Source organism: Phoenix dactylifera, chromosome 9 (assembly GCF_009389715.1).
Source record: "Phoenix dactylifera cultivar Barhee BC4 chromosome 9, palm_55x_up_171113_PBpolish2nd_filt_p, whole genome shotgun sequence".
NCBI lineage: Eukaryota > Viridiplantae > Streptophyta > Magnoliopsida > Arecales > Arecaceae > Phoenix > Phoenix dactylifera.
This window is the reverse complement of record NC_052400.1, coordinates 15740903-15758101: the sequence shown is the minus strand read 5'-3', so window position 1 is coordinate 15758101 and position 17199 is coordinate 15740903. Positions and strand designations below refer to the sequence as shown.

Here is a 17199-nt window from a genome sequence, read left to right as displayed (position 1 = left end):
TGATCCAAAGTCACGACGAAGCATCACCTGTAACCCTCCTGGCCTCCTCTAATGGTAGAAAAAGGTTATATCTTGGAAGACCGACAAAAGATGATAGAAGAAATTGAGGAACACTCTTTTCATATGAAGAATGGAGAGTCGTCTCGTTGAGTTTAAGAAGCAACCGTGTCGGTGGGGGGGGGGGGGGGGGGGGGGAGACTGAAGAGAATGGGCACATGGGCATTTCCTTCACTTCAGTATGAACCAAACTGATTTCCAGGCTCCTCCTATCTACCCTCTTGAAAGCAAAATTCCACCACTTCTTGGTTGTAGGAGGGACGCCTATGATGTCGAGACGACGACAACGGCATGATAGATCGAGCTCCAAATTTTCCCACAGATGTGTAATATAATGATGATGGATGGAGATCGATCAGCAAGGCTTCCTGGATTTCAACTTTTGGTTCTCCATGTATGAATATGGTTTTGTCTCATTGTGTGGCTCTATTTAGTCTTTAAACACAATCCTCGCAATCCGCACTCACGCCTAGGAGGTGAGATTGTTCCATACGATTGATGGAAGTCAATTAGCTGATTCTATGCCTACATTCATGGGCATGGTGTACTACTTCACTCTAAGAATTTTGTGTTCCCCTTGCATGCACGTTTGCATGACTCTCGTGTTGTTGGTTCACTTCGAAGTGTCTTCTTCTTCTTCTCTCTTTTTTTTTTTTTTTTTTCTGTCGCATGCATGTGTGAGGAGGATTATTTGCGGAAGACTCCTAGACTGGAGGTAAATAAATATTTTTCTCTTTCTGCCCCTTCTTAATAGTGCGGGGCCCAGCATGACCTTGACTTCTATCAAAATGAAGCAAACCGGTGGTGGCTTCAATGTCGTGGAGTTGGGCCTCGCGTGGCCAACTCCCAGCGTTCTTTATCTCTATTAATTATAGTAATAAAATTTTTATAACCTTTTTTTTTGTAATTTTAATACTCTTTCTTACCAGGCTTTTCTGATTAGAAAAGAATAGTAATACATCTTTACTAAAATTATAATTCAATTAAAGGAGAGAGGAGAAATAAATAAATAAGGGCCTATTTGCCGTTGCTATTACTGCCACCTCGACCACATTGCTATACCATCTCATCTATACCAGACATATTTATGCTATAGAAATTTTAAAATTAGAAAATAATTTTTTTATTTTTTGTTACTGAAAATAAAAAAAATAAAAATATATTTAATGACACTTAAAATTTTAATAAATTTATTTTCTTTGTGCAGTAAAAAGTTTATTTTCTAAGACAAGAAAATCTACGAAATTGATGGTTCGCTTCTATCATTACTTTCATCTCCAACAACAAGATTATAGCTTTCTTACTTCCTGAATATTTCTGTAATCGGAAAAATCAATAAATGTATGTATCCTGCCATTTTCATCGCCTGTGCAGGATGCTAGCGCATATATATATATATATATATATATATATATATAAATAAAATAGATGCCAGCTCGTTTATCCTTCGAGGCCTCCACTATTAAAAGCATTGATGATAAAATCTTGGTGAAGGCAGAATTTGAGCTAAAGTCTCTGCTAAGACCGCTAAAAAACTGTGTTAACTTCATAAGCTGACGCCTTTAAAAGCCACCTTAAAATGCTGAAATGGCATGGAGTTGACCTTCATTTCTGTAATTAAAATAACTGCTCATCGGGATCCCGCAGGCCAAGTTACTCATGACTAACTGTCTATAGTTAATCTATCGGAATCCAGCATGTTAAGTTACTGATTATTTTTAAGTGTTCAAGTTTACAAGCATTCGAAACTTCCTATTACACCTACACTGGCTGCAAAGCAAGCAGTTGCTAATCGGATCGCATACAATTGCACAGATGTCCGAATCCATGGAATTCAATGTCATGCTAATTACCTCCGTATTCAAGGTAGCATTAAAGATAAAAAAAGTATCAAAAGATCTCTTCCTCCTTAAAAGGAGTTTAGCTTGTGAGAAACAGAATGATAGCAAAATGATGTGGTATATTAGGCTTTATAAGATAATCTCAAGTACATCGGAATGGTTAAATATACATGAATATATATATATACTACATGTACGTATCCAGCGTTTTTGAGTTTACATGGAGCTCGACAAAGAATTCAAGCGATCGTAGGAACAGCCTCATTGCTTTCAGAACGAATAAATGATCATGTTGCAGGTATTGTTTTTTTTAAGCATAATCGCATAACCCGTAGAAGCAGTGCCTCTTGCAGCTGTTGAAGCATTTCCCGCAATGCCTCTTGTCGAATGCCAAGTCCACGCACTTCCCGCCGCAGCAGGATTGTGTGAACTTGCAAACCTCGCCGCACTTGCCGCAGTTGAAGGCGTCGGTGTCCGTATCAACGCACTGGCTATCGCAGCAGGTTGATCCCGGGGTCGTGGCGCTCAAACAGACTTGCGGATCGATGTCACATTTCTTTCCCTTGGGATCTCTCGCCGCCAGGAAGCGGCTTCTCCTCGGTGCAGCTGCCTTGAGATCTTCCTTCGCCATGGTAGCCATTCCCATGATGTCTCCCATGGCTTCGATGGTACCGGCGGAGGCCAAGGCTATCGCCACGAGGAAGACGGAGACTTGCCTCATGGCGGATGGAAAGGTGAGGACTCGCGACGGTAAGGGCAGGGCTGAGTCTGGGTTGGGGAGGGGTATGGGACCTTATATCAGTAGTGACGGAGCCCAAGGTAAAGTTACGTGTTAAGGGAGTGTAGTAGCTTTGAAGTGTTCTAGTTGCAAGTTAGCAAATGGAAGCTTGATTAGGAAGGGAGAACTAAAGTTCAGCAGACGAATGAGAAGGTAGAGCACATGTGATTGATTTCTGAGGAGGAAAAAAAAAGAAAGAAAAATGAACACAATTAGATCTTTTTGTAAGGGGAAGCCATGTATCTCGGATCTCGTTGTTGTTGAAATGTTTCATAAATCTGGCAACCAATAAGTGAACCAAGCAAATGCAGATAAGCTAGTTTTATTTTCTCGATATTTTTGTTCAGATTCATGACATGTTGTAATTATCTTCTTCTTTTTTATTTCACTTAATGTTGTGTCCTATACCGGTTACATTTATCATAGGGCCCGTTTGGTTCGCAGAAAAAGAAAAAGGAAAGTGTGGTCAACAGAAAAGTAATAAGATGCTTCTTGTTTGATTGGAGTTTTCAAAGGAGAAAGATGGAAAATTGTATTTTTTTGGAAATATGATTCCCACATTTTATGGAAAAGTCTTTCTCATGAGAAACATTGGAAAGTTACTTCTCATGAGGCGGAAATCACTCCATCTTTATTTTTTTTTCCAAAAGGCTTTTTAGTATTAAAGAGGCATTAAAGACCTAGTTTTTATTGAGGGTATAATAGGAATTACACATAACTTTTCTAAGAAAGTGGATGGTCAACCAAACATAAGGACTCTGGAAATCTGTCACTTTTTCATGTTTAACCAAACATGCCAAAAGTACATTTCCAGATTTTTTTTCTAGGAATATTCTTTTTAGGAATCATATTCGTAGGAGGAAAAAAGCTTTCCGCGAACCAAATGAGCCCACATAAATTAGCCGAAGTTACCAAAATTTAGATTTGTTACGATGTTTTTGCTTCCATCCTAAAGAATTTTAAAGGCTTCCGATGAGCTTGGATTTAGTAAGTAGATCTTGATGGCATAGACTCTCATGTATTCTGATCTATCATTGAAGTTGATTTTAATTGTTTTGAGAGTTGTTGCAAGAGAAACTTTTGGGATCTTTAGAGTGCTAACACATGAACAACTTTGATTGTATGGTGTCAATCAAATTTTAGAATAATTATTAATTCTCATTTTAATGTTTATGGCTATATATATATATATATATATATATATATATATATTAATTCTCATTTGTCAGGGAACAGCATTATTCCCACTTCTCACATGTATCTCACGTGACCAATTGTCAGAAGTTTCGCGAGGCATCCCCGGCCAGAACTCCCGAAGACGGGCCGCCATAGCGCGAGTGTCTGACCGCCACCAAATCCATCTTACCTTCTCTTTTTTCGTGGATACGAGAAATCGAGCTTGCCGGTCTTCGACCAGTCCTGTTCGTCCGGCGACCGCCACGGCGGAGGCGGGGGAAGAACACGCGGGAGACGGTCTCAGCGGCAAGATGGCTGCTCCGGCCATGGAAAGCGCGGCGGTGGCCCTCCGATCGGTGCTATCCCGGGTGCAGCAGGCTGCGGAGAGGTCCGGCCGGCCGGCGGATCGGATCAGGGTGGTGGCTGTCAGCAAGACCAAGCCCGTCTCCCTCATCCGCCAGGTCTACGACGTCGGCCAGCGCTCTTTCGGCGAGAACTATGTCCAGGAGATCGTCGAGAAGGCGCCTCAGGTCCTCCTCTTCTTCTCCCTCCCCGTCTCTCTCTCCTCCCAACCTTTTGATTCTGTTCCATTTTGCTGTGAAAGTATTTGGCGGCATTGAAAAATAGTGAATTTTTGATAATTTCAGGTGCAAGATTAGTAATTTTATACTCATAGATGGGATAAATTTGGATTAGGGCTGGTTTATTTATGTATGAGGTAGAGCATTTGAAGAATTATATATGGACACTAAAATTTTCATGCTTTTATTAATTCTGGTTCCCTTGTTGAGTTCTTAGCGGAGAATGGACTGATTGATCGGGGCTTTAGTTGCATTTTGGTGTATATAAGTGTAATTTAGAAACATGTAGAGAAGGTGAAGTTGGCTCTTAAGGGCAAATGCTCCTATCCTTGATAGAAAAAGAACTCCTTTTTTCACTGGCTGACAATAGGTGACTTTGCTCATGGTGTCTCTGTAGTTGGGGGCATTAAACCTAATAAATATGCTGTTGTTAGGGGCTGACACCTGATTGATTTGGAAGAATTGGATTCTCATATTCCTTATGCTGTCTTAATTTTATGTAGTTGATTAACCTACTTAAGTTAACTATCTCCGTATTTAATAAATATTTACTTTGTAGTTTAGTTGCCATGTTCTTCGTGCTGGTTCCTGTGTTCCATTGGCCATTTTGTAGTGGTATTTATATGCCAATGCGATGAAAGGGAAACACAAATTGGAATGAAGCATGTAACATCATGCTTCCTCAAAAATAACATTTGATGCAGAATTGCTAATTGACTATCCTCCTTTTTCAGCTTCCTGCAGATATTGAATGGCATTTCATTGGACATCTGCAGAGCAACAAAGTCAAATCCCTTCTTGGTAATCTTCTACTATCGCTGAAAGTTGTGCTGGTTTGGTTACTGCAACTATACCTTCTGTGACTCAAGACGAAAATTTCATATTGCAACTTGAGTTAAGGAAAACTATTATTTAGATTTTTTTTCTGCAACATTTGACAGTTATTTCTGATTCTTCTTTACTTTTTCTCGTGCCATAACATCAGTTTGTTTCCATATGTGTAATTATTATTCCTTTAGTTCATCTGACTTGCTTATTATCCCTTTCGATGTAATTGTTCTGGATAATGGCGTAAAGGTTTTGTTTTTTTGTTTTAAATGTTATTTAAGTAGGGTTCTTAACTTTGTCTCCTCTTTTATTGTCATACAATGAACAAGATAACAATCTTATGTCGTCAAAAGAGGTGTGTTAAAACAAATTCATAGGATTCTAATGCTGGAGTTGTTTGCGCATATAATATTATGTTACCTTTTATCTTTTACTTAAGGTAAAGAATACCACTGAGTGGAATCCATGACAGAGTGCAAAAAATGCATTGCCTCCCAAAGGATTCTAGTAGACCAATGAACGTAATATCCAAAAAATAATTTTGCTTCAGATGCTAGTGACAAACTAGCAGCCAGTTATGATACAAGGGGAAATTAACGCAAGAGCTGGAGAGCTCCCTGGAAGTGATTGTTCAAAGCTCTGATCCAACCATGACACCTTATCCTAGAGTTCATACAGATCCTCCTTTGGATAGATCATCTCAGGTCAAGTAGCCTTGGTTAGGTTGTACTCCACTGTAACCTGGTTATCAGGGACCCTCAAGTTTCTTACTTGCCACAGAAAAAAGAATATATGCTTGTGTGCATGCATGCATGCATGGATCAGTTTTCCTTTGAGCTTTGCAAACTGTAAGAAATTTAAAGACCAAGTGTCCCTTTTCATTGTTCCTGAGTTAACAAAAGCTCTTCACTCCTAGGCAATAATCTACCGTTGCCAGAACATTTAGAAAAAAGTCGTTGGGCTGTCATAAAAGTAGCAAATGCTAAGGTTGCAAACATAGATGCAACCTATGATCTTTCAACATAAATGCATATAACAACAAACAATCCGCATAGATGAAGTTCTGTCCATATTGATTGGATAGGAAGAATAGCAGGTCATTATAGGATCACGTTGGTGGGGCAGATATGATCTGGATAGGCCAGTTTGGATTGTACATGAGGGATAGGGAGAGAGATGGAGTGGTTGTGGGCTGATCCTTTCTGATTCAACTGACAAACTCTGCTACACATGGAGGTGTAAGATGGGGTGCGCACGCGCGCGCGCGCGAGAGAGAGAGAGAGCATAAGAACAAGGTGAGTAGATCTTTCTGTTCGGAGAGTAGCACACATTGTTGAATCTTTTAGTGGGTATACATTTCCTATTATGCCCATGGAAGTAATCCTCGTATTATAAGACTGGGCATTCTACTAATTGTTTTCTCCCAGAAAACGTAACGTTGAGTCTGAAATGATCGAACTCCCTTATTTTAGTACAGTTTAAAATTTCCTTAATACCAGTTAAGAAAAGTTAACCTTTTTTATATGTTTAAAAATATTGTAATTCAGCTTCAAGTTTTGTCACATATGTAGACTGATATAGTATGGTTGACTCACCATTCTGGCTCTTTCGTCTGGAAGTTTGCACTTGTCCACTTTTTATTTTGTTGTCCATTGTTTTATTTTCTGATCAAAGTTTTATCATGTTCACTTTAGAGTTCCTTGCAAATTTATGCCTCTTCTTGTTATTCAATGTTTGAGTGGTCATTTTTAATTTGCAATCCAGGAGATGTTAATTTATATCATTTTTTCATTGATATTTTATATGATTAGTGACCTTGATTGATTGTTATTTGTAATGCAGCTAATGTGCCCAACCTTGAAATGGTTGAGAGTGTAGACGATGTGAAGGTAAATATTCAATACCATAACAAGTTTCTCAATGCAATCAAATCATGGGCTTCCAAAATGATTTTTAGCATTTTTTTTCATTTTTTCCTTTTTTTTTCTTTCTCTTGGTGGTGTGGAAGTTTGAGGGTGATGTTAGGGAAAATAAGTTTGACCTAGGCTCCCGTTACTAGGAGAAAATTTTCATAGACTGTGACTGATCCCTATCTATTATAAGTCCTCACGCCTCAGTGAGTTATAATGCCAGTTGGGTTTCAAGGCCAGTACATATAGTTTACAGGGTTCATGTAAGATGTTAATGATAATGTTATTGGGAGGTTTACTGGAATACAAGTTTTTTGGGGAAAAAACTTATATTGGATTGCTTTGCACCCTCAACTAATCAGCATAATATTAAACTGATATACAAGAGACTCTATACTTCATCTGTGGTTTTTCCAAAAAAAAAAAAAAAAGGGGGTCAAATGGTGGTGTCATGTAGCATGTGCAACTCTACATGTCCGGGGGTGGAGGACTTGAAGCCACTAAAAAAAGAAGCTTTTAAATTCAGTTTCTAATAGTGTCAGACACCACAATACAGTCTCATGTCCTCCCAAATCTTATCTGTTACATTGAGTAGCTGTGTAACTTTAATAGCTTTGCCTTGGCATGTAGTTAAGTATAAGTACTGGAAAATGCAGTTCTGTACAATTTTACTGCATTAACAACAAATTTCACTTTTCCCAGTTTCTTGAAAACTGGCATAGTCTAGCGGTCATCTGCTCTTACAGTGCAATTGGCATCTCTACCAGTGATACATGGTGATCTCCAATGTCAATATCAGCTATCAGGCGAATACTCTATGTCAAGTTTCATCATCTTCACAAATATACAATGATTGTTAACATAAAATAGTGATTATTTTTTGAACGTACATACATGCTTAATGCATATTGATGTACAGGAAGACTAAACCTTTTGGGCCACTTGGTAATGAATATTCTTGTCAATATTTACTAATTATTCAAGAGAGAAATTTCATCATGGATGTTATGTATTTACCCAGTGTGCTGTTTAAGCTGTAAACAGAATCTGTCCAGGGCAAAGGAAACACTAGTCAGCATTGCAGCCAAAAGTCTACAAAGTTTCTATTAGTAAATAACACATCTGAATATTTGCTTTACAGATTGCTAATCATCTTGACCGTGCGGTAGCAAATTTGGCAAGGAAGCCCCTGAAGGTTCTGGTCCAAGTAAACACCAGTGGAGAAGAGTGTGAGTATTAAAAGAATCACCTTATGTATTTATTATTGCAAAATCATCTCATTTTTTTTTCATGACACCAGCAGATTTGAGTTTATTTATTGAATAATTTGATACTTGCTTTCAGTGTAATTTCCTTTGCCTAGTTTTTGAGATTTTCTCTTTCCTTTTAAACCTTTCACTTTCCACTGTCCAAACTGCTAATCTAGGATTCACACTGCTAATCTGGGTCCACAAATCCAAAATGCGAGTGCAGATGTAGTAAAATTTTGTGAAATTGAAGTCTTTAATATGTTAGTATGATTGCAAAGCTGTAAGCTCCAATAGATCTTTTATTAGTGTTATCTTAGTTATGTTTTCTAATTGAAAGAATTCATTTAGATGGCTCTCTGCTTTTCAAAATGACAATATAGGAATGCTGGCTTGTCACTAAAATATTTGTATACTTCTTTACAGCAAAATCTGGTGCAGAACCCTCAGGTTGTTTAGAATTAGCCAAGCATGTCAAACTTAACTGCCCAAATCTTGTTTTTTCTGGCTTCATGACTATAGGAATGTTAGATTACACCTCGACTCCAGAAAATTTCAAGGTAATGTTTATTATTCCAGCAGCCAGTTTCAAAAATTCTGTTTCACAGATTTATTAATGCTTGGTCCTGCATATTGGAAGAGCAGACATTGTCAAATTGCAGAGCTGAAGTGTGCCAGGAGCTTGGAATACCGGAGGAGCAGTGCGAGCTATCGATGGGCATGTCTGCAGACTTCGAGCAAGCAGTAAGTATCTACGAATTTTAACCAATGAGATAGACTTGGCTCAGCTGTTCTGTTAAACATGTCAATTATGCTTAAGATGTTGGGTCCTGGTGGGTCAAAAAGGTGGAATCCACTCGCTCAAGGACACCAGTCGTTAACAGATAAAGGTTTTATCATGTCTGACATCAGACAGCTGAGCCCAAGCATGAATGATAGAATAGGAAGCATTATTAACATTTTCTGTTAAAATGGGTCATCGCAGATTGAAATGGGCAGTACCAATGTTAGAATTGGATCAACTATTTTTGGAGCTAGGGAATACCCAAAGAAGGATGAAGGTCATTAAACTCCGAATGTTTTGCCCACGATATATGTTTACATGCTTTAATAATGATGCATGGAGGATCTGAAGTATCAGCCTTGATTTTGAAGTGTTGTGCTGTATGTGAGCATCTTCAGCAGACAGGTGGAAAATTTGTCTCCATAATCATGTTGGTCAAATTCTGGAGTATACCATTAGTTGTAATGCCGTAAATTTAACAAGCAACATAGTTTGTTCAAAATAATGATGAACATTGCCTTATGGATGGTTGGTTTGATTCAGATGTTTCCCGGAAGATCTAGAATTCTAAATGGATTTTTTGCTTAGCCATTATGAATTTTCCAGTAATTACTCTAACCAAGCTGAGAGAATGACATATTGCAAATGACCTAATTGACAACCATATTATTTCCACTGACCATTATGTAGAGGTGCTTAACAGTAGGGTTCAGATGTGATCCAGCTAAGATCTTGTTGCCATCAACATAGTTATGGTTTGGCATTTTGTTGAAATGTCATGTTTAACCACCCTATTCATTAGGGGCTTTCTTGCGGAAAAGATGTGAAGATAAAAAAGAAAGAATATATATATACATAACTTGAATCCAGTTAAAACTCTATACTGATAGTCGATATTAAGGTATCGGATTGAATTTTGAGTAGAAATCAGTATTTAACAAATTATTTTACAATATTTTAGATTGTTTTTTACTTATTTAATATGCCCAAAATACTACTAAAAAGATAATGATATAAGAAATACAAAAGTTGTACCTAAAAATGGGGCACCTATTCAGTTGTTTTTTGTTCCTTACGCATCCATGCGACCAGAAAAGGTGAGGAAGAAAAAAGAAGTCTTGTAAGAATCAAGCTCAATGTAAATGTTAAATTGTAATACATAGCAATTTGGTGGAAATGATGGGTTTTTGACAACTCTTTACTCTATTTTTATTTTATAATTAAAAAAAATGACATACACACATATATCTATATATGTGTGTACATATATGTATGTATGTATGTATTATTTTTTATTTACTTATTTTTTTATGATTAAAAGGAAAAATGATACACAGACGCGTACACACATATACATATGAATAATATGGTCAAGTTTCGGATTTTCGTGTATGTATCCACCAAAATCCAAAACTAACCTAATGAGACTTTGGATCTAGTTTTTGGGACCCAAACATAACTTGATATTCACTGGATTTATTTTTCATATCCAAATTTTATCTTGTGGAGCGGTCATAGATCAAGTTAATGGTTTATCAATCCATTCTAGTTGGCGTGTAAAAGCACTTCTCCAAGCGAAGGAATGCTAATGCTTAGGTTTCCAATAAGAACTACCATTTCCTTTTTGAAATTGTAGCCAATGAATGTACCTTGTCTAACGTAGATGTACCAACGGTAAGATTATCGAAAGGGCAATGCAATAAATAGCAGGAGATAAACCAATCAAAGAAAAGGATTGGAAAAAATGTCTATTTTTAATCTGTTTCAAAACATTGAGAATAGCTGAAATAGAAGACCTAAATTAACGTCATAGAAGTTTGCGGAAAAGGATTTGAAAAATCACGAATCACGAAAAGGAGTGAAAAAAAACACATACTAGAACAGTCTTACTGGTCATTTACAAATTACAAGGATCAAATTTTTAAACCGAGATCTTATTGTTCAATATTCTTGATTGATTGTTTGTTACCTAATCTTCTAAGGCACAATTTTTTTTTTCCACTTGATCTGATTAGTCCTGATCTGGTGTATTGTCACATTTCCACTCAGAAGACAGTCACTCTCTACCATCCGATCCGAATCCGACGGACAGATCAACTCGTCCCATCTCTTGGTCAGTTTTCCGCATTCCAATTGCCGGATACGCAGAAATATCACCCAAGGATGTTACTTGATCCGATCCTCACAGAACCTAAACCCAGATTTGGTTTCAAAATTTTCTGCTTAAATTCAATATGAGTTGAGTCGAGCGGTGATGGCTCTGGGTCGTAATCGGACTTATTGCATGTCCGTCTTTTTATCCGCTTGTAGTTTTGCGTTTGGTCTTGTTGACTGTTGAGTGATACCCTAAATTTTGCCATTAGCATTAGCCTAATTTTTACGCGCCAACAAAAGACACGGTACGGTTTAAATTTTTTCCTAAGCAAAAAAAAAAAAAAAAAAAAAAAAAAAGACACGGTACGGTACGGTCCGGTCCGGTCCGGTAAGGTCGATCCGAGCGGCGAACTTATAAGCCCTCCCGCACTCGGCCCTTTAAATGTCCAAGGCGGCGGGCTTATCATCAGAAACCACCCAAAAAATCAAGAACCGGCAGGGGGAGCGAGAACCAACCTTCCCCATCGCCTTCTCCATCATTTCTTCCTCTTCTTTAAACTACTTCCCTCCCAGTCGCCACCATGTCCTCCTCTCTCCTGCCATCGACCCACCTCCTCCTCTCGTCTAAAGACCGGATCTCGCCCTTCTCTGGGCAATCTCCTCTCAAGAACCTGGGGAGCAGCAGCGCCAGAGCTTTATCCACTCGCCAATGGAAGTGGAGGTGCCACTCCTCGGACCAGGAGCAGCCCCCGAAGCAGAAGCAACAGCGGAAGAAGCCGCCTCGGCGCTCCCCAACCAAGAAATCGGAGCCCAACGCCGACCCCGTCGGGTTCCTCTCCAAGAAAGGCATCTCCGACCGGGCGTTCGCTCAGTTCCTCCGTGAGCGGTACTCTCTTCCCGAACTATACCACCAAGAACCTAATCGTTTTATTTCTTTGATTATTTTCTTGTTTTGTTTTACAATGTTTAGCCTTGTCTTCACTTTGTGCTCAGGCATAAGGCCTACAAGGACCGGAAATTCGAGTTGTTTTCCCGTTTTATTGATTTGAAGGAGGCATCTGCGGGGTGGGTTTCTGGAGTCTTGATTCTTGACCTTTTTTCCCATCCAAGAAATTATCGGTCTTTTTTTTTACACCAAAAAAAAAGAAATTATCGGTCTTTCACCGTGTTTCATTAAAATGTATTAAAGATATGGAGGTGTGGTCTAATGTGGCTTGTTCTTGGTTGGATCGGACAGGTATGAGATATTAGGGATGCATCGGCACAGGGAGCATCGGGTGGATTACATGGAGTGGGCCCCAGGTAATTCTGATTTCCCATTTCTTTTTTGCCTTGGTGACCTTCCAAATTGTTGAATCTGGTCTGACAGATGGATTAGTTGTGTATTGGAAGTTCTTAATCATCTTGCGAGATGCTGTGCTGGTTTTCTAAACATGCTCTGTTGAGATTGTACCTCGGTATAACGCTTGATAGCATAATCCAACCTTTTTTTTTTTTTAATCCATATGTTCTGTTTCAGGAAGAGCTGCTACCTGATAATGGTAAAATAATTGATGGGACAGTTAATGTTGTGTTCCCATATGTCTTTTTTTTCAGTAGAATCTTGGATCATCAAATATAACTTGCTCTTGGGGTTTTATATCATGTTTTTAACTCAATCTTATTGAACTACTAAGGTTTCAATTACATATTAGGTCTTTGAGTTGCAATGCATTACTGGAACATATGTGTAAAATGCAACGAGTCTTGGTACAGCTACTTGAGAACACCAAATTTTTATTATATTCCAAATATTATATTGACTTAAAGATCTTTGGATCTTTCTATATGTTTTAGTTTAATTGAAAATTGTTGGCATTAAGTTTAATGTCAGACCTTGTTTCAACCAACCCAAAATTGTACAGATTAATATGAATATGTTGCAGTTGGCTTTGGCTGAAACAATCCAATGCAGGTTAATGACTACCTTTTCAGTTCATTAAAACCATGGGAAATCTATAAGTACATACTTGGTTCTCTGGGGAAAAAAAAGCTAAATATGAATGTGTAATATTAACAGACTATTGAATGTGGCTATATTTGAGTTGAACATGCGGAAGAAGCCACCTATGCACTCACTGTCATTTATCATGTTCATGTTATAATCTATTACAGAACGTATTTGAATTGTGTTTGTGCATATTATCATTCGCAGTATGCACAAGGTTCTATCTTGACCTTGTACATGAGAAAACAGATAACAAATGTGTACCGATAGGTTATTATTGTGCATTATGTTCAAGTTTGACTAACTTTTGGAATTACTGAGCTAGCAAACATGTTGCGCATGAGCATGCTATTTGTATGGAATATGATTAGCTTATCATTTTGATCTCTTATAGAGCAAGTAACCCAGTTTGGATGTGTTGGTTGTCATTGTCTGTGCAATAAGCTCTCAAATTGACACACCTTTCCTTGATCATTTTAGTAATCTTTAATTTGCTTTTGAGTGATACATGCTAGAAGTTGTACCTGAGATCCACCCTATTACTCTCTAATTAACATTTAAAGGTCTAAACAATTGACACTGAAACCGACAGTATTCAGAGCCTTTCAGAACATATTTACTTCTTGGCTGAAGATGGAGTATTTATGAGGATGCAGTTGTTCATCACACATAAGAATATAGCCATTGGATCGATGGATTGACTATAGAAGTACATTAAAAAAAAGAGAGTTGATGTATGTACATACCCAAATGATGACATCCATGAGTTAGGGAAATTTTGAAAGCCATACGAAGAATCTGGAAATTGATAACAGCAAAATGTGGTCTGATGGTTAAATTTTAAGCACTGTCTTGTTGATTGTTGACTGCACAAAGAGGGAAAAGGAAGGAAAACATACAGGAAAATATTAGGAGATGATAGTGTGAGTCAGTTAGGTGCAAATATGCCATAAGCTAGAACCAACATGAATTGGGTTCAGGGCCTCAAGTTCTTGTTTAGACCAAATTTAATCCATTCACTTAGTGGCTTGGGTTATGGCCACTTCAAGATCTATAGCTAGACATTTTTGGAACTAACTTTTATCAGGTTTAGTTGCCAATTATTCCCAACTCTGCTAGATCTGTACTTGAAATAATTCTAGTTTTCTGGTCTAGCATTTCCCAATTAATGGGTCCAGTTCTCATTATGGGTTGGTGCTCTATCAACTTTGGTGCACCACATGCAGGTCTTCTCGACCCACTAGACCTCTAGAAGGAGGGAATGGACAAAGGGAAAAAAGAGGTGAAAGAGAAGCAGATACCTATCACAAGTTGGGGGGGGACACCATTCCTTTCTATGCCTCAACATCAGGCATGTCAATAAGATTGAACAATGTTGCGTATGGACATAAATGAACCCTAGTTGAAGAGAGAGAAAGAAATAATGGCGAATAGGAGGGGTAATATGTCCTGCTGGATACTTGATTTCTTGCTTTCCCAGGTAGATGGGCCTGTTACCGTATAGTGTAGGGAGAAGAGAGTTGAGATTGTGTATAAGAAAATTGAAGAGAAGGTGCAGAGTTAATTCCTAACTTTAAGATGTCACGGTCCATATATTAACCACAAATCCAATTACGCTGAGATGACAAACAAGTTGTATTGTTTGCTTAAGGCATTTATGAACAAACTCCTTGCTTATGCTTGAGTGGCAGTATTTACTCCTGAAAGTATGACATGACTTGTTGTATATTCAAGGACTCAATAACACAGCACCTTGTGTTTAAAGATTTACATGCACTCTTTGTAAATATAGTACTGTCTCTAGCATTTCAGGGCTTGAACAGTGTCATATAATATAACAACTTAGCAGGACATTATCAGAATAACTTAAAGCAACAGCAGCGTAGATTGTTTTACTTTCTTAGTGGAGAAGAATTTGCGCACTTTTCTTGACTAAGCATGATGTCGATTCCGATGTAGGAGGCAACATGATTTATCTTGAAGATTCTGGAATCTAGGTTTGCAAAACTGGAGGACTCCTTATCTTGGGCATTTTGTTGTTTGGAACTGTACTTCACTACATTGATATCTGATGAATGCGACCTTGTTCATTTATTTAGTGCGATTGTTGATCACGGAGTGAAGATTACAGATCATTTCTGGCAAAAATTTACAATCCTGGTACCAGTGCATGTCACTGGCGGACCTAGATGCTGACCTGCTCTTCTCCCTGAGCTTTAAGGGGAACACATTCAGTTGTACAATCAACTGTTACTGTTCTTTCAATGCAGTAAAATCTGCTAGTGTTGGGAACATGGATCCTTTTTACTTACCATGGTTGAAAACTTCTGGATTGCTCTAAAAAGCCAACTGACAATTATAAATTTTGTCATGTATTATATCATGTTATATCTAATTTCATATATATTGCTGCATAGGTGCTCGGTATTGTGCACTTCTTGGTGACTTTAATGACTGGTCACCGACAGAAAATAGTGCGAGAGAAGGACATTTGGGGCACGATGATTTTGGCTATTGGTTTATCATTCTTGAGGATAAGCTTAGGGATGGTGAAGAACCAGAAGAATATTATTTTCAAGAGTACAATTATGTGGATGACTATGACAAAGGTGACAATGGCATTAATGCTGAGGAACTACTTAAAAAAATAAATGATGAATATTGGGAACCTGGAGAGATCTGGCCTCTGAATTCACGTTTAGAGTTGGCTGCTAAGTTATATGAACAGATGTTTGGTCCCAATGGTCCCCAATCAGAAGAAGAACTAGGTGAAATACCTGATGCTGAAACACGATACAAGGAATGGAAAGAAACCCAGAAAAACGGTTCTGACAACAACTTACCAAACTATGAGGTCATTGATGATGGAAGGAAGTTTGATATATGCAGTGTTATAAGTGATCCGGTAACGCAGGAGAAATTTCGAGCAAAGAAACCTCCTCTTGCATACTGGATAGAAATGAGGAAAGGACGAAAAGCATGGTTAAAAAAGTATATGCCTGCTATTTCTCATGGAAGTCGGTACAGGGTTTATTTCAATACTCCTGATGGGGCTTTGGAACGAGTTCCTGCTTGGGCAACGTATGTTCTTCCAGGTATGCTCTTTTGGCCATTATGTAGTATTGGAAACCTTATATATAATTTCTCATTCTTGATTTTACTTCTGTTGAATTTTTTTTGCTGACTTTCCTTTTGTGGGATGAGAATGTCTTTTGGTATTATTTTTCAAGATGATGCATGTGCCATCGAATAACCATTGTCAGGGAATGACTATCTTCTTTCTTTTTAATCAAGGAGCCTCTTTTGCTTGGTCTCTTCAAAAAAAGAAAAGGTCTTGTGCCGAGACATGTAGAAGTCAGGTGGATATGCCAGACATCAGGAACTCATATTTCTTACAAAGTTTTTTAGAGATATAACATGTTATTTGTAGATAGAGAAGACCTTATGATTGGTAGATCAAATTCATAACTTGTTATTGAATTGGCTTACTCACCATGTGCAAAGATTAAATAAATCTATTTCAATGATCTTGTGCACAGGAGAATCCCTCAATTACTGCGCTTAAGCTAACTTGGATTCCTAATTGTATGCTTTGGGGGATCGATCCTTTCTTGTCAATTGGATCTTCTTTATTTATTCTGATAACTCATCTTCTAATTCTTTTCGAGTAAAACATAATTTCTATGCTACTGATATTTTTATTTGTATTCTCGTTGGATAAGAATTACAATAAGTTTTTCTGCATGTGCTTTGTAGTTCCAATCTTAGCACTTAGAAGGCATGCCATCAAGAAATACATTGTGAAGTTACAAAAGTGTGCATTATACCTCTTTTTCCAATGTAAGGGTTCTTTCTGTGTGTGTCTTTGTGTGTGTGCCCTACAGGACAATCATTTTTCCGGGACTATCTATTAATG

General features: G+C 38.0%; 3 protein-coding genes across 4 annotated transcripts in view; 2 read left to right on the top strand and 1 right to left on the bottom strand.

Annotated features, from left to right (window-relative positions):
- Nucleotides 1-2010: 2010 nt before the first annotated feature.
- LOC103701865 (stigma-specific STIG1-like protein 1) lies at nt 2011-2653 on the bottom strand. Its single transcript, XM_008784082.2, has one exon. It carries the CDS (start codon nt 2617-2619, stop codon nt 2209-2211), a length of 411 nt encoding a protein of 136 aa, XP_008782304.1. The 5' UTR covers nt 2620-2653; the 3' UTR covers nt 2011-2208.
- Nucleotides 2654-3910: 1257 nt separating this feature from the next.
- LOC103700717 (pyridoxal phosphate homeostasis protein) lies at nt 3911-9796 on the top strand. The gene is made up of 7 exons (XM_008782626.4): nt 3911-4382; nt 5168-5234; nt 7104-7150; nt 8313-8400; nt 8845-8978; nt 9064-9162; nt 9404-9796. The coding sequence occupies exons 1-7, from the start codon at nt 4164-4166 to the stop codon at nt 9485-9487; spliced, it is 738 nt and encodes a 245-aa protein (XP_008780848.1). The 5' UTR covers nt 3911-4163; the 3' UTR covers nt 9488-9796.
- Nucleotides 9797-11748: 1952 nt separating this feature from the next.
- The window catches only part of LOC103700795 (1,4-alpha-glucan-branching enzyme 3, chloroplastic/amyloplastic), a 35510-nt gene continuing 30059 nt past the window's right edge, over nt 11749-17199 (top strand). For both annotated transcript variants that reach the window (XM_008782684.4, XM_008782657.4), the window contains exons 1-4: nt 11749-12182; nt 12290-12361; nt 12534-12598; nt 15701-16378. In XM_008782684.4, coding sequence (XP_008780906.1) covers nt 11878-12182; nt 12290-12361; nt 12534-12598; nt 15701-16378 — 1120 coding nt within the window. In that variant the 5' untranslated portion in view covers nt 11749-11877. The remainder of the gene's footprint in view (nt 12183-12289; nt 12362-12533; nt 12599-15700; nt 16379-17199) is intronic.